Source organism: Spermophilus citellus, assembly GCF_964194105.1.
Source record: "Spermophilus citellus genome assembly, chromosome: 9".
Classification (NCBI taxonomy): domain Eukaryota; kingdom Metazoa; phylum Chordata; class Mammalia; order Rodentia; family Sciuridae; genus Spermophilus; species Spermophilus citellus.
This window is the reverse complement of record NC_138191.1, coordinates 118,420,660-118,440,590: the sequence shown is the minus strand read 5'-3', so window position 1 is coordinate 118,440,590 and position 19,931 is coordinate 118,420,660. Positions and strand designations below refer to the sequence as shown.

Sequence of the window (19,931 nt, the reverse complement as noted above, 5' to 3'; positions counted from 1 at the left end):
GGGTGTTTTCTAATTCCTCTTACCGCAGGACAATGGAAATTCAGCCTTTGACATGGATTTCTAGGATTTAGCAGTCCCTAACTCTCTTCTCAAGAGGTCCTGGGTGAGATGGTCAGCAAGAAGGGCTTTCAGGGTTTAGAGTAGAAATCCTCAGATTCTAGAGTTGGAGATATCTACTTAAAAATGGGCTCTGCCACTTCAAATTATCACTCCACCTTTTTTGTTTTTTTGGTACTGGGAGTTGAACTGGGGCGCTTTACATTGATCTAAGCCCTAGCCCTTTTTATTTTCTATTTTGAGATAGGGTCTTGCTAAATTGCTTAAGACCTTGCTAAGTTGCTGAAGTTGGCTTTGAACTTTCAATTCTTCTGCCTCAGCCTCTATGCTGCTGGGATTACAGGTGTGTGCCACCATGGCTCACTCCACCTCTCTTGAGTTTCAGTTTTCTGATGCATAAAATGCAGAGAAGAACACTTACAGTGCCAAGGTTACATGAGAGGACATCTATACAGATTATCACTGTGCCCAGTACACAGTAGGTGTATAACATGTTGGTTTCTTTAACTGATCCTGATTCCCAGGCATCAGCTCTAAGACATACCATTCTTTAGTCCTGGGCGACTCACCCTTAAAGATCTCTAGCACCTAATATGGGGCTGAAAACTATGGCCTATGGCCCAAATATGACTTACAAATATTGTTTGTTTTTGTGGTGCTGGGGACTGAACCCAGGGCCTTGGGCATCTGAGGCAGGCACTCTACCAACTGAGCTATACCGCCAGCCCATAAATTGTTTTTATAAATAAAAGCTTTATTGGAACACTGCCATACTCACTTGTTTATGTATTATCTATGCCTGTTAAAATGGCAGGGTTGGGTAGTCACAGTAGAGATGGGATGGTCTGCAAAGACTAAAATTATTATTATTTGGCTCTTCTAAGAAAAAAATTTGCCAGCTCCTAATCAGATGTATAGAGAAGTTCAGCATTTGCAAAGATTACTGTTTATATTCCCTCAGTTAAGAGTCTGTTGAGGTATATGAGGCAGTAATTATTAGCTTCATTGAACTGAACTGAATTGAATTGATTTTTTGGTACAGGGATTGAACCCAGAGGTGCCCAACCATAGAGCCACATCCCCATACCTTTTTATGTTTTATTTTAAGACAGGGTCTTGCCAAATTCTTAGGACCTTGCTAAGTTGCTGAGGCTGGTTTTGAACTCTTGATCCTCCTGCCTCAGCCTCCCAAGCTGCTGGGATTACAGGTATGTGCTATGGCACCTGGCTATTAGCTCCATTTTAGAGATGAGGAAATTATGGCTCAATGTAGTTGTGACCTAAACAAGGTCATAAAACAGAGCTGGAACAAGAATATGCATCTGAATGCCAGGCCAGTACACCTTCTGTGCAACCTCAGGAAGGTTTTGAGTGTTTCCCAGTGAGAAAGCCAGTTGGCGAACATCCATCTGTGCTCTCCAGCCCATTCTCTGCTGCATTTGGGAAAAAGCTGGCTGTGGGCACAGCCACAGCTGGGCAGCTCAGCACTATGAAAAATGTCCGTGATCTGGTTAGACATTAGTTTTAATGAGTGCTATTTTAAAAAAATATTTATTTATTTATTTATTTATTTATTTATTTATTTTTAGTTGTAGTTGGATACAATACCATTATTTTATTTATTTATCCCTATGTAGAGCTGAAGATTGAACCAGGGCTTCACGTGCACTAGGCGTGTGCTCTATCACTGAGCCACAACCTCAGCCCATGAATGCTGTGTGTGTGTGTGTGTGTGTGTGTGCGTGTGTGTATGTGTGTGTGGTACTGGGGATTGAACCCAGGGTTGCTCTACCACTGAGCTATATCCTCAGCCCTTTCATTTTTTATTTTGAGACAGAATCTCACTAAGTTGCTCAGGCAAGCCTCCCGCTCAGCTTCCCAAGTGGCTGGGATCACAGGCGAGCACCACCATGACCAGCTGATTGCTACTCTTACCACTGTGTCCTAGAGTCTAGCACTCTGTAAAAGCTCACAAAGTATTTACTAAAAGACTAAGTTAACTATATTCTTCATGATTCTAAAATCCTCATCTTCTCCAACTGGCTCCTTGTCCAAAAGACTGACCTGTTCTGCTGGAAGGAATCCCTATTGTGGCTAATCCTACCACCATGCTTGGAGTAGAGTTACCCACACACCTGGCAGATGGTCTTTATCCTTCTCCTCTCCAAATTTGGAGTCCTCCTGAGTCCTGTTACTTTGGCTCGGGTCCTCTCCAGTCCTGTGACACTGTCTTGCTCAGACCCTCCTCACCTGAGCCCTGAACTCCCTGTCTCTACCCTCTGCCTTTCCAGACCTTTCCCTGCTCTGAACACATCATCCTGTATCCCTCTACTTGACTCCGTGTTGGGTCCTGGACTGGATGCGAGCCCTCCATGATACAGCCTCCTCAACCTCCCGGCTCCATCTGGCTCTCTCCCGCTCCCAAGGGACCTGGGCTTGTTGCATTACCAGTGGCTCTGTCACCGCCTTGCCTCTTCTCTTCCCCTCTGTGCAGATGCACTCCCTCCCTGGGAAGCCCCTCCTCACCTGGCCACGGCTGCACTTCTAGTTGCACTTCTAGAAGGGCTTCTAGATGAAGTTGGCGGGCCGCTTCTCTGGGAGTCCTTTCCAATGCTTCTCACTAGGAAACCCCAGCCTCTGTGCACCCTATGATCGCAGCACTCACACTGCCTGAATTACAGGCTGCTTCTCCCTTTGCTGGCCTTCCGTCAGCCAAGAGAACTCTGAGGGCAGGGACTGTCTGACCCATCTTGGGTGCCCTTCACTCAGCCCTGGGGGCCAGCCCAAGGTGCTGGCATCAGTACCTACTGTGTCCTTGTAGCTGGGGGCAGGGCTCTGTCACAGCTAGGTGGGTGAAGGAGCAGGTGGAGCCATTCTTGGCAGCTTCTCAGAGCTCAGAAGAGCAAAGAGCTCAGTAGGAGATGTCTGTTCCTGCTGGTTTCCTGCCTGCCACCTTTCTCTCTCTAGAAGGGTTCCTTTCTAACCTCTGGGCCATCTACCACCAGGTCTCACCTTCTGTACCACAGAGGTGGGCAAGACTCAAGGGACAATTGCAGTGGCTCCACCAGTGCCCCAAGTGACTGTTTTATGGACAGGCAAGGACCCAAGAAGGGCCATCCCGGGCTGCTCAGGGATGGAGACGGTAGTGCTGGTTGTGACAGCGCTGAATGTGCTCATCTGTTCCAGGATGAGGCACACTCCAGGCTGCTGGTGGCCGTCTATGAATAGTATGTATCAGAGTGGATCTGAGTCTTAGCTCTGCCTCTTACTGACTGGGTGATCTCACGCAAGTTGGTTAATTCTTTACATCTACTTTTGTCTCATCTGCAAAATAAGGTAGGAATAATTGATTTAATAAACAAAAAGTGCTTAAAATAATGTCTGGCTCAAAGAGAGTAGTCAATAAATATCTCTTGCTATAATTATGTCACTGTGTAAGGATGGCTCACGTGGGAACCAGTGACGAGAGAGAGCCCTGACTGTGTTAGGCTTCCTGGGTACAGCTGTGCCTGGGACTTTCAATCTCTTACAGTTTTCAGCTCTACAGATCAATTAAATTCTTCTTTTTTAAGGGCAAGTATGAGTTGGTCTCTTTAAGTTATAACCTAAAGGGTCTTTGGGGGGATGGTTCTGGGTATTGACCTAGGGCCATATGCATGCTAGGCAAGCCCTCTATCAGGGAGCTACACCTCCAGCCCCTGATGTGTCTTCTTTTTTCATTTTTTTGTGGTGCGGGATTGAACCCAGAGCCTTGTGCATGAGAGGAAAGCACTCTACCAACTGAGCTACATCCCCAGCCTTGATGTGTCTTCTAAATATTCCTTTTAATTGCCCTTTCCTTTGTCCCAACCCAGAGATCTTTCGAAGAGTGGGAAAAACACGGGAGACAAGAGTCCACTGGGCTCTCCCTTATTCTGCTGTTTGAGTTTGGACAAGTTTCACTTCTTAAGCTTCATCCTCATGTCCAGTAGGGACATATGCATTGCTATACTCTTGTGCCTGCTGTGAGAACCTATTTTATAATGGGTGGGCCTCAAACCCATGGAGTGCTAAAACCAAAACAATGATTCATTTTTTCACATAAAGAAAATCCTACTCTTAGGGCTGGAGACATAGCTCAGTTGGTAGAGTGCTTGCCTTACATGCACAGGCTCTGGGTTCAATCCCCAGCACCACAGGAAAAAAAAAAAAAAGAAAGAAAATCCTACTCTTAGGTAGCTTGTGTAGGGCCTTATCCCATGTGGTCATGCCCTATATTTTTTTTGAGGGGGTACTAGGGACTAAACTCAGGGGCACTCAACCACTGAGCCATATCTCCAGCCCAATTTTGTATTTTCTTTAGAGACAGGGTCTCACTGAGTTGCTTAGTGCCTCGCTTTTTTTTTTTTTTTTAAAGAGAGAGAGAGAGAGGAGAGAGAGAGAGAGAGAATTTTTTAATATTTATTTTTTAGTTTTCGGCGGACACAACATCTTTGTTTGTATGTGGTGCTGAGGATCGAACCCGGGCCTCACGCATGCCAGGCGAGCGCGCTACCGCTTGAGCCACATCCCAGCCCAGTGCCTCGCTTTTGCTGAGGCTGGCTTTGAACTATCAATCCTCCTGCCTCAGCCTCCTGAGCTGCTGGGATTATAGGTGTGCGCCACGATGCCCGGCTCATGCCCTACCTTTTATTTATTTATTTATTTTGGTATTGAGGATTGAACCAGGATGCTCTATCATGAGTCACATCCCAGTTCTTTTGTTCTTTATTTTGAGACAGGGGCCTTGTTAAGTTGCTTACAGCCTTGCTAAGTTGCCCAGGCTGGCCTGGAACTTGCAATCCTCCTGTCTCAGCCTCCAGAGTTACTGGGATTGCAGGCATGTGCCACTATGCCCAACCCCTTTTAACCTTCTTTCTTACTCCTGCATCCCTCTCCCATACAAATCCCCTGCTGAGGCTACACTGGATTTCCCCCCATTTCTCAAACTCGCCTTTGTATCTTTGCTCATTTTGCTTTCTTCAAATGAAATGCTAGGCTCATCTCCACCTAACAAAACTCATTCATCAAAGGCCCATTCTAAGGAAGCCTCCTCCACAAAGCCTTTTCTAATCTTTCTTTAGTATTCTCTCTCTCATATATACATACACATGCACACAGAAGGGCCAGAAGAACTCTCTGCTTCCTGTGAATTCTCAGCACTTCCTTCATTGAGGTTATTGGTTTACAGATTTCTTCAATTAGATTTCAGCCTCCTGGAGGGCAGGGATCACCTTATCTGTATGCTCCACTGCACCTTACATCAGGGATTTAGGGATGTAGGATTTAGAGAATTATAGTCTCCGTCAACCTGGGTCCAAGGAGGTGCAAATGCAGGAATACTCCCTCTGTGGCAAAAGAAATGGGTCCTGCTCTCCCTGCTCAGCCCCCACTCCTCCTGAGGCAGCCACATGAACTTAGTAAGTTCCGCTGAGCCAATGAGATGAGTTTCTCAGTGGGGGGTGAAATAGGATCTGGAAGAACAGAATGCTTGCTGACTCCTGGGAAAACTCACCCAACCCAGCATTTGCAGGAATCACCCAGTCTCCTGGCTTCAGTCTAGTCACACGGCAGCCCACGGCCTCCACTTGTCCCACACCTTCGTTCCCTCCAACAGCAGGCAGCTTGGGAAGGAGGCCATAGTTCCCTGAGGGAGAAGAGGGCAAAGGGTCAGCCATGTCTAGGCAGGGAGACAGCATAGACTCTGGGGCCAGTCAGACCCAAGCCTGAGCAGCCCTGCCTCTGACTAGCCTCAGCCTCCACCTGAGTGAGCCTCAGTTTCCTCATCTGTCCAGGGCCTAAGACTCTTTAGCATTCATGGTATCCTAGGGGCAAGGAAACTAGGAAAGGAGTCCAGCATGTCGCAGGGTCATCCCTCCCCACTGCAATCTTCCTGCCACAGAGGAGGGAGATCAGAAGGCTGACACAGTCTGCAGATGGAACCTCTGGAGAACAGCTGCTGTAATCACGGGCACTTCACATCCGCACCTGAGGAGGACCGGCAATGAGGTAGCAGCTGAGCAAAAAAGCCAATTAACATAAGCCCCAGAAACCAAGGTTACCTTGGATCATATTTATGTCAGATGGATTGATAGGGGCCGCCAGCATCCTCACGTGGACGTCTGATCCTCCCATGGCCGCTAGCTCCAAGTTCTTCAGTCTAAGCACAATGCCAAGAGAGACGTTAATGTCAGCCAGGCTAGACTGGGCGTCTTCCACTCAAATCATCTCCCCAAAGTAGGTCAGGCAGCGCATCTGAGCTGCCACGGTGCCCAGGAATTAGGTTCTGCTGGAAAAGAGCCGAGTTCCAAGGAACAGCACAGGGTGCCGGTGGACCCCCAGCCCCACTGAACACACTGGATGAAAACAGTGAAAGCCTCTGCTGACCTGAATTGGCTCTGTATGTCCCCAGACTTGCTCTGTCCTAAGAATTCTGTGGTGGGCTCACTAGTAATATAGATTCTCAGGCCTGAGCTCTGACTCACCAAACCAGCCTCTCCAGATGAAGGGACCCCAAACAAGCAAGTCTGGGAGACCCAGGGCTTGCCCACTTGTCCTCCTACCTGTTTGTGGTTTTGTTGGCCCTAACACAATAGGGCAGAGGAGACATTCTCCTTAGCGGAAGAGGGTGGAAAATGGAGATGGACTTTCTATTAGGAAAGAACTCCCTGGTGACAGTTACTGAGCCCCTGGCTTCATGTCCCTTCTAGGTGAGGATCCTGGTCTGTCAGAAAGGATCCTGGATGGATCTGGAGGTCTTTGGTATATATCCCCACCACAGGCAATATCTTCTCTGCTCTGTGCGATGGGGTAGGGTGATTTGGGCTGGATTGCTTCCAAAAGCCTGTCCCTTTTAAGTCTGTGATAAGTCCTTTTGCTCATGTGGACCTGTGACACCACAGTACCAGCACCTCAAAACTTGGCTTAATGGTAAAACCTGCCTGCGGGCTTTAGGGGAGGCCAAGTGACAGTGTTCATGTGTTACTTATTAACAAAGTTCTTTAAAAACAAGAGCCAGTTAATGAGCTAGTACTGATAGTATACGAAACTTGTGAGTCCCCATGCTGTTTTAATGACTGGAGACCCTCTTTCTCCACAATTAAGATTTCAGGTTTGCCATGCTTCTCTGCCTACATGTATTTATTTTATTTTTATTTTTTTTTTTTTAGTTGTAGAGGGACACAATATTTTTTTTTTATTTTTATGTGGTACTGAAGATTGAACCCAGTGCCTCACACGTGCTACGCAAGTGCTCTACCACTGAGCCACAACCCCAGCCCCTTAATGTATTTATTAAGTAGAAATCTTATTTATTTTCACCTATGAAAGCCATACGGTACTGCCAACCAGAGGTTTGCATGAGACCACAGCATCACCATACTAAACTGTGGTAATACCATCTACTTCTGACAGACACCAACCCTTTCATTAACCTAGGCCTTGACCTGGGAGAAATGTTTTATACTAACAGTAATAATGGAGTCAGGCCATCACAAGGTATTTCTTATACACCAAGTCCTATGCTAAGGGCTTTAAACACATGGCTTATTTTAAGCTGTAATGCTTTTGTGAGAAAAGTACTATAGTCCCATGCTATCTAGTAAGGAATGAGTCATGTAGGCTACAAAGGCAATAGAAGTAACACTTCATTTGCACTATACAGGCCGAAAAAACTACACAGAACATAGAGGCTACACTGGTTGCGTAGGTCACAAAGGCTAGAACAAATCATAATATAATAAGATATGGAACTGATTATGGGACTTACACAGGCTTAGGTGACTGGTTAGGGGCTCCAAAGCAGGTGTTTTTATTTATACCGCTGGACATCAGCATCCTGGTATGAGTTTAGGAATGTCCCTGACTGCCTACAAGGACCCCTGAGGATCTGGGAGCCCAAGCTGAGAATCCCTGCACTGTCCAAGTAAGGAAGGTCTTGTCCCACCATGATTGAGACACAGTGGCAAGAAACCAAAATGGTCACATTCTACAGAAAATGGCTAACGATGAGGGAGTGGATGGCCAGGGGAAGAAAAGAAAGAATAAAGTTTTTTTTTTCTTTTTTTTTAAGGTAAGTATTAAGGACTGCAAGTACTTATATGTCAGCGGGAGAGAGGGAGTCCTTGTCACAGTAATCACTAGTGCTTACCCAATGCTTACCACTCAGGCACCCTGCTAAGTGCTACAGGCCAGCTTCCAGGCTTTGGTGCCATTGTTCTGCTTTTACAGTGGAGGAACAAAGGCACCAGAAGAGGTAAATAACTTGCTCAAGGCCACTAACAGTAGTAAGTAGCTGAACTGCTTTGAACTTGGCAGTCTGATGTTAGAGTTGTCACCTGGAAGGGGGCTGACCCCAGTCCAAGCAGAAGGCAGTGAAAGAAGCCCCTCCCTGGGCTGGTGTGGGGACGGGCCCCCTGCTGCATCTGCCTGATGGGGAGGATGGGCACTGTGAGCCACCGCCATGGCCTCCCCACCGGACCTCAGCCGGGTGGGGTGGGCAGCAGTGATGTTTCTCTGGGAACTTGTAAGTCTGCATCCCCCCAAAAAATCCTGCCCGAAGCAAATGGATTTTGGACTAGCTGCCCCTTTGTATTATCCCAACTGCTTCTCTCCTGAATTTTGACAGATAATCAGACTTTTTTTTCTGTAAGCTGACAAAGTCCATGTGCTCAAGCCGCTTAAAAGCATTTTTCCCCCTGCGCATTTTCTACACCCTCCTCCCTCTGTCCAGAATTTCGTTTCCACAGCTTCTCCATGAAGTGAGAAACTCAACTCACGCTTCAAGACCCAGCTCAAATTTTACTTCCTTTTGACTTTCTTCCTGGTTTTGAAAAAAGTCACCAGCTAGCTCAGTTACAAAAAAGAGGGGACTATACCATTTAAAACCTTGGTTTACTATTTTATTTTATTTTTGGTACTGGGGATTGAACCCAGGGGTGCTTTTCCGCTGAGTTACATCCCCAGCCCTTTAAGAAAATTTGTTTTGAGAGGGGACTTGCTAAATTGCTGAGCTTGGCCTGGAACTTGCAATCCTCCTGCCTCCGCCTCCCAAACTGCTGGAATTACAGGCATGTGCTACCACGCCAGCCACTATTTTTTAATTTATAAAGTCTTTCCACACATTTTTTCCCAATTGATCAGGACACGGGTTTTTCCAAAGCTCAGGGCTAGATGTACCACAGACTTGAAAGCCATATATTATCTACAGTCCATAGGGGGCTTGGGCAGCGCCCTGTGATCAACACTTCTTCAGCAAAATGTATAAATATTCACACTAAGTGAGATGAATAAAAACCACATAAAAACTATGTTAAATCAGGTTTTGCCTCCAAATGATTTATTTTTTAAAAATGTCAGTTTTCAGAGCTTTCTGGATTTTGGAACTGCAGACAGGAGAATTCAGTGTTTTTCTACTCACCACTCTGTCTTGTGGTCAGAACCTGTGTTTCCCCGCTAGGACTGTGAGTTCACAAGAGCTGAGAACCATAGTCTTAACTCAAGTGTTTAGCAAGTATCTGGGATGGAACTTTTCTCTCCCATGAGAAAATATGGCACAAGAGTGTCAGTCACTTAGGGAGTCAGGGGAGGGCTGCAATAAAAGGGCCTTGGCTAATTGCACTTGCTCTCCCTGATTCTAAGCCATTTAGAAACACCTCCAAGGACCGGCTCAAATAAAAATGGAGATTAGTGTTAGAAGAGTTTAGTCAAGGCACATAAATCAAATGTGTACTAACACACACCTATTAAAAATCTAGATGACCAGGCCGGGCACAGTGGCACATGCCTGAAATCTCAGCTATTTGGGAGGCTGAGGCAGGGGGATCGCAAGTTCAAGACCAGCCTTGGAAACTTACTGAGATCCTGTCTCAAAATAAAACATGAAAAGGACTGGGGATGTAGCTTAGTGGTAGAATGCCCCTGGTTCAATCCCTAGTACCACCACCACATGACAAGGATGACCATGGTCAAGATGAGAATGTAGGTGGACCTCAGCCCATGGAGGCGCAAAGCATGGGTTTGGAGAGAAGTGGGCAGCCCTAGGTGGGCACCCTACCTGTCCAGTTGGAAAAGCCTCAGCATTCCTCTGTAAGATGGGTAACACTAGAACCCAGCTCCCTGGGCTAAGTGAGTTAATGTGTACACAGCATTCACTGCAGCGCTGACACAGAGTACTGAGGAGATGGTAGCAGTTACCAGCAGGAGGAAGAGCCGAGCCAGCCTGTGGAACAGTGAGATGGCTCTTCCTCTGAACACAATCACTGAGTCACCTTTCAGACCACAATCTTTTGGGAGATTCAGGCAAATTTAATTCAACAAATATTTATTGACAGTCCCAGTGCCAGATACTGGCCCAAGAGGTCTGAGGAGGAATACTTTAAAATCTCCTGCCTGGGAACCTGCAGGCGTGAGAATGCCCGTGGGAATGCTGGGGTTCCGACAGCATAGGCTCCTAGAGGGAAGTCCACCCAGCGTGTAACCTGTGGGAGGAAGAAACAGCTAGAGAGGGTCTTTGGAATAAGTGACACCTTAGTTGGGGCTGAAGGACATAGAGTTGACTGGGTAAACTGAGGACGAGGAACAAAATCCTGACTTGACAGTCGGCCAGCAGTGGGTGCGGTCTGGATTCAAGTCATGGGAATGAGAAAAGAACTCAATAACCTGAAAACTCTTTAAATATGTGAGGTTAATGCACTTAGTGACTGACCCCAGGTTGGGAGTGGGAGTGGAAAGTCTCTGATGGCTCCCAGGCTTCTGGTGAACTCTGGGATGTGAAGCTAGGGAGGAAGAAGAGTGGGTCTGGAGTGAAGTTATATTTAAATCTGAAGCAGGCAACCTATAGTAGGGATAGCAGAGGACAGAGACAGCAGGAAAATTTAGGATGACCACTAGGCTGGACGATGAAGTGATCACTCATGCTGACAGATTGAGCTCCAGGCAACAGGCTTCCCATTTGACCTATGGGATGCTGTTTAGTCCTTCAAACCTATGATAGAAGAAATTGAGGCTCAGAGAAACTACATACATTGCTCAAGAGTAAATGGCAAGCCTCGCTTATCTTAAGCTAGACTGCAAAGCTCAGGCTGCTGAACGCTGTCAGCATCACTGCAGTGCTGAGGAGCTCTCCTGGGAGATATTAGTGGGTATTCCTGGGATCTGGTATGTTTGGGAAATGCTGCCTGCCAAGCCCCATTCTGAGTCAGACTGCATGTTAGCACCATAAAAGCTCAGAGAAGTCCTCAAATAAAGAAACCCACGTGGCTTGGTGTAATCCAGAGCTTCCCAGACTAAAGTCGGCTGTGAACACTGTTTTCACAGCCCAGCCTGCCTTCCAACAGCAGTTAGAGAAACGATGCATTGGGCTACAAATTGTTCCTGCTTTTCTTATTTGCCTTCTGGGGAGCCTAGCTGCTCTGTGCCAGCTGAGATTCACATACGTGGGAGGGAAGATGGGCAGGAGGGGCCCCGGATGGAACGAGGGTCTAGTAGATGGCAAGTTGAAGCCGCAAACACAGGTGGGTGGTGGCGGGGCAGGACTGCCACATGCTGCATGCCTGGAGGGAGGTGTGTTGGTCCAGCTGCATCTCACCAGGGAGACCAGCCCCAGCCCGCCCCGTGGAACGCCATCAATACCAAGACACTGCTGTTCCTGCCGACAGTCCTAACAGCGTAGTCAAGGATACCATTCTGCTGAGACAGGAAGGGAAACAGGCCTCATCTGAATTCCAGGAGCTGGACCTCTGTGACAATGAGAGTAATTTCTCTTTCCTGTTCTTTTTTTGAACTTACCAAAGGAAAGTGTGGCTGAGCTGTGGAGTGCACATGAGGCACCCAAACAGCCTGGCTAGACTGTGAGCCACCTTCCTGGTACTGTTCACGTTCCTTCCCTGTGAGTGCAATGGCGCCATGCAGCTCGTAGGGATGCCACTGTCTTCAATCGACAGATCCCAGATGGGATAAAGTCACAATGGCTCCTTTGAGGCCGAGGCTGTACACCTGTGATGCCATATGAAGTACCAGGCAGACAAAAGCAGGCAGAAGAAAGAGCCTTTTGAGAGAGGGGAAAAAAAGAGGCCATCCCCTGGGGCCTGGCTCAGCTGTATTTGCTGGTTAAGGTGGGCACCAGCCAGTTCTGCTGAACTCTCTTTCCCGCCTTCCACATTAATTAGTAACCATTTGTACTTGTCTTTCTGTTTTTGGTTGTTGGTAGACCTTTATTTTTATTATGTGCGGTGCTGAGAATTGAACCCAGTACCTCTCACATGCCAGGCAAGTGTGCTACCACTGAGTCCCGGCCCCAGGCCCTGTACGCATCTTTCCTCTTCCACTCAGTCACCTCAACCTGGTCAACATCATTTTGAGCAAGAACAGGCAGGGAGAGCGTCACTCATCACAGACTTTCTCATCTGCTCAGTTCCGAGTCAAGAACATGTGGCTCATCACAGGGCACTGGGTGAAGGAAACGGACACCTCATGTGGCTCTCTCCAGTCTGTCTGAAGTCCCCATGGTCAACAAGTTGCCACTGTGATTAAATGAAATGCATGGTGTGTTGGGTCCCTTGTTCTGGGATTTCACTAATAATGAATAAGCAGGGTGCCACTGGGCAGGTGTGAGGGACTACAGTGCCTCACCACAGCTTGTAATTTCTTGATCCTCGGAGGGAATGATGGTGGTTGTCTTGGCTGGTGGGGAGCTCAGGGAGTGTGCCTTTCCCTGGGAAGAACTCTTTTCATGTCACAGCAGTGCCAAGCACACCTGCCTACCTCTCTGGCCCTCTTTTGGATTCCCAGCCTCCTTCCATTCAGGACTCATCTTTTTTTTTTAATATTTTTTAGTTGTAGTTGGACACAATATCTTTATTTTATTTATTTATTTTTATGTGGTGCTGAGGATCGAACCCAGGGCCTCACAAATGCAAGGCAAGCGCTCTACCACTGAGCCCCAGCCCCAGCCCCAGGACTCATCTTTTGGCCGATTTTTCTTGCAGGCACTGAGGATTGAACCCTGGCCTCACATATAGGAGGCAAGCACTCTGCTACTGAGCTACTTCCCCAGCCCACCCCCCCCCCCAACCTTTTATTTTCTTTTTTCGTATTGGGGATTGAACATAGGTGGCTTACCCACTGAGCCACATTCCCAGCCCTTTTTATTTAAGTTTAAATTGCTGAGGCTGGCTTTGAACTTGGGATCAAATGCCTCAGTTTAAGTTGCTGAGGCTGACTTTGAACTTGGGATCAAATGCCTCAGCCTCCTGAGTCACTGGGATTACAGGCATGCGCCACTGTGCCCAGTCCCCTTTTCTTCTTTACTTTTTCTTTAAATATTTTCAAGAAATATTTTTTAGTTTTAGGTGGACACAATATCTTTATTTTACATTTATGTGGTGCTGAGGATCAAACCCAGTGCCTCATGCATTCCAGGCGAGCGCTCTACCACTGAGCCACAATCCAGCCCCTTTTTCTTCTTGACACAGCGTCTTCCTACGTTGCCCATGTTGGCCTTGAATGCATGGGCTCAAGCAATCCTCCTGCCTCAGCGTTCCAAGAGACTGGAGCAACCCTGGCAGGCAGTCCAGTGCCTGATTCGCTCTCACTGGGACGGTGGTGGAACTTTTAAGAGGTAAGGCCTAGTGGGAGGTCTTCAAGCCACTGAGGGTGTGCCCCCCAAATGCACTGTGGGATCCTCGTTTTTCCCTTTCTCTTTTGCTCCCTGGCTTGAGATGAGGTGAATGGTTTTGCTGTGCTCTGGCCTATGAAGCGCTGCCTTGCCACAGCTCAAAAAGCAATGGCGCCACTTGGTTATGGACTGGAATCTCCAAAACTTTTGAGCCAAAATAAATCTTTTCTTTATGACTTAATTATCTCGGGTATTTTATTATGGAGAGCTAACACAAGGCCTCACCTTTTCTTGGCAGAAAAGAGTGCTGTTTGGGGAGCATGTGCTAAAGGAGGGGTGTAGGTTTTGAGGTATACAGAAAAGGGTGGGGGGCAGCATGCATCCTGGGTTTACCAGGATGTTTACTTGCTGACTTTGGCCAAACCCTTTATTTTATAGAAGAGTAACTGAAGAGAACGGAGACTAGAATGATTTCCTTGCTCTAATAATTCACGGCAGAGGTGGAAGTGGAACCCAGACCAGTGTTCTTACAGGTAGTCCCCAATGGAATAGCCTGAATCACACTGACCTTGGGTCATCTTTGTTTGTCTGCCTCTAAAATGTGGACCCCTCCCTCCTGATCCAGGGTGGGAAAGGCCAGGACACACACAAAAGTGCAGCAAGAGTTGCTAGCAAAGGGCAGGCAACAGTAATAACTTGCAGCTGTGCTGAGTGACAGCACTTCTCCCAGATGCTGCAGATGGAGAGGGAAGACTTGAGCCCATTGTGCAATTTCCTGGAGGCGTGTCAACTTTCACCTCCAGAGGCAAGAATGAGAAACTTGGGGTAGGAGGAACTGGCCCGGAACACCACATCTGAAGTGCAGATGGAAGGTAATGCATGCATGGTACAGGATGTGGAATCCACTGGCATGTGAATCCCGTGACCGCTGGCTAGTCCTCTGAGCTGGCCCAGCAGGTAGATCCCTCAAAGGAGTCCCCGCTAAGTGTGCAGTAGGTTCTCCATCAGTATTAGCTGATCAGACACATCATGTTTCCTCTTCTCTCTGGGATTTTGCACATGTGGATTTTTCTGCTTAGAATATTTCTGCATTTTCTCTCCTCATTAACAGCTCCCCTGCTCTCCTGTATTCAGAGAATGCATTCTCTAACCTCCCTGAGGGCGTCAGGGACCCTCTTGGGGGTGTCCGCCACACTCTACACATGACCCATCAGCACTTACTGCTCTGGGCTCTGGTGGCCTTTCTTCTGGACTAGACTAGGGTTTCCTAAGAACAAAGCCCATAAATTATTTGTCTCTGCATCCTCAATGTTCACCTTCAAAGAATAAATGCTGGCTAACTTACTAAATGAAGTTCCCACTCCCTCCATTCATGACTATGAAAAAGAGCCCTCCAAAGAGCACCAAAGCAAAATGCTATTTTTTTTTCAAAGTACTATAATACTGGATTAAGAATAAAATTACCGGGGCTGGGGATGTGGCTCAAGCGGTAGCACGCTCGCCTGGCATGCGTGCGGCCCGGGTTCGATCCTCAGCACCACATACCAACAAAGATGTTGTGTCCGCCGAGAACTAAGAAATAAATATTAAAAAATTCTCTCTCTCTCTCTCTCTCTCTCCTCTCTCACTCTTTAAAAAAAAAAAAAAAAGAAGAAGAAAAAAAAGAAAAAAATTACCGGGGCTGGGGTTGTGGCTCAGTGGTAGAGCGCTTGCCTAGCACGTGTGAGGCACTGGGTTTGATCCTCAGCACCACATAAAAATAAAATAAAGGTATTTGTTCATCTAAAACTAAAATTATATATATATATATATATATATATATATATATATATATATATATATATAAAATCAAGTCACCCACACAAAGTTTTGGTATTAAACACTGACATCAAGTGTAAGAACTTGGGCTGGGGATGTGGCTCAAGCGGTAGCGCGCTCGCCTGGCATGCGTGCGGCCCGGGTTCGATCCTCAGCACCACATACCAACAAAGATGTTGTGTCCGCCGAGAACTAAGAAATAAATATTAAAAATTCTCTCTCTCTCTCTCTCTCTTAAAAAAAAAAAGTGTAAGAAGAACCCCCCCTTAGAAGACACAGTGCCCTAGTGTGAGAAAGTACTTCCTGTGCTGCCTGAGCCCCACTACCTGTTTCCTAAACTCCATGGCTATGTGACCAAAGCTTTTCCAGCTCAGTTTTGTCTTGTACCAGCAACAGGCAGGCGTGGGCATCATGACCAAATAGTTTTACCACAGCTTCAGGATCTGAAAAGGGGAGGGGACAGAGGGCTTCTACCTTTTCTAGGGTGGGGCTGCCCTTCCTATAAAGAGCAGAAACTCAGGCCACCTGAATGACCTGTAATTTCACTTTTTTTTCTGACCGATTTTATTCCCAATTTATCTCATTCTTAAAAAAAAAAAAAAATTCCTTTGAGATAATTGTCATTTCTTCAGGATTTTTTGGAGTTGGGAGGTAACCAGGGATTGAACTCAGGGAGCCCTTAACCACTGAGACACATCCCCAGCCCCTTTTGTATATTTTACTTAGAAACAGGGTCTTACTGAGTTGTTTAGGGCCTCACTAAGTTGCTGAGGCTGGCTTGAACTCGTGATCCTCCTGCCTCAGCCTCCAGAGCTGCTGGGATTACAGGTAAATGGCACTGCACCCAGCCCCTGAAGGATTGCAGTCTAGTTCTATGATTTTGGACAAGTGCCTTTCAATCTTCTTGAGTCTTGGTCTCCTTGTGTGTAAAATGGGGATAACAGTGACCAAACTAGATCACTGTGATTTTCCCCCAGTGCCAGAGACTGAGTCTGAGGGAGGTAGGACTCCACGACTGGGCTGTCCCCCACCCCTGTCCTATTGTGATCTTAAAATTCCTTACTATGAGAGGAAACCTAGCCCAAGGTACACAGTAGGCATACAAAAAATGAGGACTCTCCACCATAATGCCCAGAGAATAGAAAAGTTCTAAGAGGTCTTTTGGGGGTTAAAAAAGGAGGAAAAAGGAAGACATCAGGGTTCTGGAAACTATTTTACAGGGAATTCAGATGGCAAAACAGACAAGAGCCATAGGGACCTCTGAGATTTCCACCATGCTTGTATCTCCCATGCAGGATGACTTCATTTAGGTCAGCGGTTCAATCTTTTACATGAAAAAGGCCCAAGCACTTATTTAGGGTCCCATTTGGGGAGAAAGGGAAAGAAACTAAGAGACAAGAGAAAAATAGCTTAGTAGAAAGAAGAGCTGGAATGTCTGAGGGTCAGCAGAATTGAAAGTAGGAACGTTGTAAGCTTGACATGAGAACAGAAAGCCTCATTTTGAGGAGTTCTGAAACCCCTCAGATCCGAGCAGACTGTTCCTCATTCCCCACCCCCTGCTCCAGAGCCCACAGTGCCAGCATCACAAAACATACCAGTTTGGGGAATGCTGTTAGTACTCTGGACAGTTCCATGACCTTATTGGTGTAACCTGATCTAGACATGCAGTTACTGGGATGTGTAAAGGATACCCGATTCTTTCTGTGACAGTGTGGTTATCCTAAACCTCCTAAGACATGAGTACAAAGAGAATCCCAGTCTCTGGCCTCAGTCCATACACGAAAAGAGTAAAGTTGCCTGAATCTGGGTCAGAAGGGAAAGATGCCTTTTGGGGACAGAGGAACAATTACTGCTTGCCTGACCACTTATCCACAGGGTGGTGGTTCTCAACCTTGGCTGGGTAGCCGTCACCTGGACACCTGCAGAGCTTTAAAAAAGACAGATGCTCCAGGCCATCCAACCCAGACCAGGCCATCCAACCCAGACCTACTACGTACTTCACCTGAAGTACCACAGGTGACTGAACTCTGAAGCCAAAGTTGACTACTGTGCTTTGTGGAAATGTTTTGAACTTCAGGGAAATCACTAGGGTTTTACACAAGGAGACAAAAGAACTTGTCTTTTTCTTTCCGAGCAGGAGCTGCAGAAGAACCGTTCAGCTTTGGCCCCCTAAGAGGAGGGACTCAGGAGGCAAGGGCACTTAGCCATTTAAAAATTCCCAGGCCTTCCTCATTGTCAGAGTAGAACTCAATAAAAGGTATATTTCTTAGTGAAATTAGACTCAGATTTTAACTAACGTTATGGGAGCACTGTTTTGTGGCTAGTCCTGCCCCAGACATATAAATCCCATGAGACATCACATCCTTCTTGCCTGAGGTGCACTCCTGGAAATGAAGGAGTGCTCATGAGAGCTTCCACCCCTCTGCAGCACAGACCTCACGAAGATGTCCTCTCTGGTGCTATGATTTATTACCTACAATCAAAATACAACTTGGGGTTTATTGTCTTCTTTTTTCCCCTGTGGTGCTACGGATCAAACTCAGGCCCTCCTACATGCTAGGCAAGTGCTCTCCCACTGAGATCCACCTCCAGCCCTGATGTGTTTTCTTGCTATTCCTTTTAATTGCTCTAAAGGTAGATGCGGTAAGGTTGAGTGTATGACTTGAATTCATCTGCAGCTTTTCCTCTCTGCCTGTCAAAATATCTAGTCTGTATTTTAACCATTACAACAATTCCATGTTTGCCCATCCTTTGTTAAACAATCAAACTGTTGGGAATCTTAAGATTTGTGCACATTGCACTGCAGGGGAATATGCAGGTGGTTTTGGTGGAGAACATTGAATTACACTGAGCTGATTAGTCCTATGAGCCATTTTTAAATACAATGAAACTGAGGCTCATCGAAGTTCAGCAACTTGTTGTTGGACACACAGAGCTAGGACAAGTCAGACCAAAGATTTAACTCCAAGTATTCTGATTCCTAGGTTTGTACTTTTGCTTTAACACTACTCCAGCAGCCTGAACAGCCCCTTTGAATGGCTAGTTATTTATGTGCAGATTTATTAATAGTTGACAACTCACATAACTGTTTTTTATCAGCCACATGCAAAACCCACTAAGATCCAACAGCATTTTATGAGGAGGACATGATCATAAAAGTGGAAGGCTCAGAGAGGTTGAATGATTTGTCCAAAATCAAACAGCTGCTAAAGGGTTGAACTTGTATTTGACTTTAGGTCTGCAGGGCTTGGAAACAGCTTTTTTTTTTTTTTTTTTAATGAGGCCAGGTTGGTGCAGTGGAGAAATCATGAGAGATAGAAGCCATGGATTCTAGTCCCTTTCCAATCATTTATTAGCTGTATCACTTTGGACAAGTTCCTTGCCTTCTGAAAAATGGAAATAATAATCTATTATCTACTTAACTGTGACATGAAGATCCAATGGATGTAAAAGTATTCTGAAAAACCCCTCTAAAAACTAAGAGAGGAAGAACTAAGGTGCGCCAGTCGGCGAGTCTGTCACGTACTGGATGTATGACATTGTGCAAGCGATTTGACCTAATGCCTCAGTTTTCTCATCTGCAAAATGGGAATAAATCCAGTAACTAACAACGTGGTTGTGGCAATTAAACTAGAACATTCATTTAAACACAGGACTGCCCGACACAATACTCATGAATGGACGTTAGCCTTGACCATTCTGACTGTGCCTCTCTGGTCTTCAACTATCTAGAAGCATGGACTTCTTTAAAGCTATTAAAGGCGCCCTGGGCTTCAGTTTTGGTCTTACTACTCTCTGCCCGCTTCCTTGGACCCCATCCCTCCCCTCCCAATTCAAAGCCCACCTCAAACCCCTTCAGATAACCCCATCCCGGAGGGGATTCGCGCCGTCTCTTACTCGACGACCTTGGCTGGTTCTCCGTGGCTCCCATAGATCAGCGCCCGGACCCGGGAGGCTTGGGCCGATGCGGAGTAAGAGGCAGCACCACCGTGGCGGCGCCGAGGTGCTAGCACTCCCGACTGCAGCTGCGACCGGGCTCGCGCCCCCCACAGCGCGCAGCGGACCCACATGCTCCTTCCAGCCCGCAAAGCACTCGGCGCACGCGGACACGTCATCTTCCCGCGACCGCGCGCCTGCGCCCCGCCCCTCGCCCCGCCCCACCGAGCGACCACGCCCCCAAAGCCTCTTTAAAGGACCTTCTCCTCCTGCCCGCCGCGCGGGGGCGCCTGGTGAGACCTCGTGGGAACCAGAGTTGGGCAGTGCAGGAACCTGCTGGAGTTGCAGTTTTTTTCTGAGCCCTCCAGGGCTGCTTTTCCAACTTGGAGAGTCTGGGACTGGCCTACTGCTGTGCCTTCAGCCTGCGCTTTGTTGTTGGATTTGGGAAAGTCATTTTATCTCCCTCGGCCTCAGTTTCCTTTTTCCA

At 47.0% G+C, this 19,931-nt stretch overlaps 1 protein-coding gene across 1 annotated transcript in view; it reads right to left on the bottom strand.

Annotated features, from left to right (window-relative positions):
• Positions 1-19,627, bottom strand: part of MECR (mitochondrial trans-2-enoyl-CoA reductase) — a 35,311-nt gene extending 15,684 nt beyond the window's left edge. Inside the window, exons 1-3 of the mRNA XM_081305999.1 lie at positions 19,406-19,627; positions 6,138-6,235; positions 5,591-5,722 (exon numbers count right to left, since the gene is read on the bottom strand). Of these exons, the coding sequence (XP_081162125.1) occupies positions 5,591-5,722; positions 6,138-6,235; positions 19,406-19,623 (448 nt within the window). The 5' untranslated portion in view covers positions 19,624-19,627. The remainder of the gene's footprint in view (positions 1-5,590; positions 5,723-6,137; positions 6,236-19,405) is intronic.
• Between the last annotated feature and the right edge of the window lie 304 nt (positions 19,628-19,931).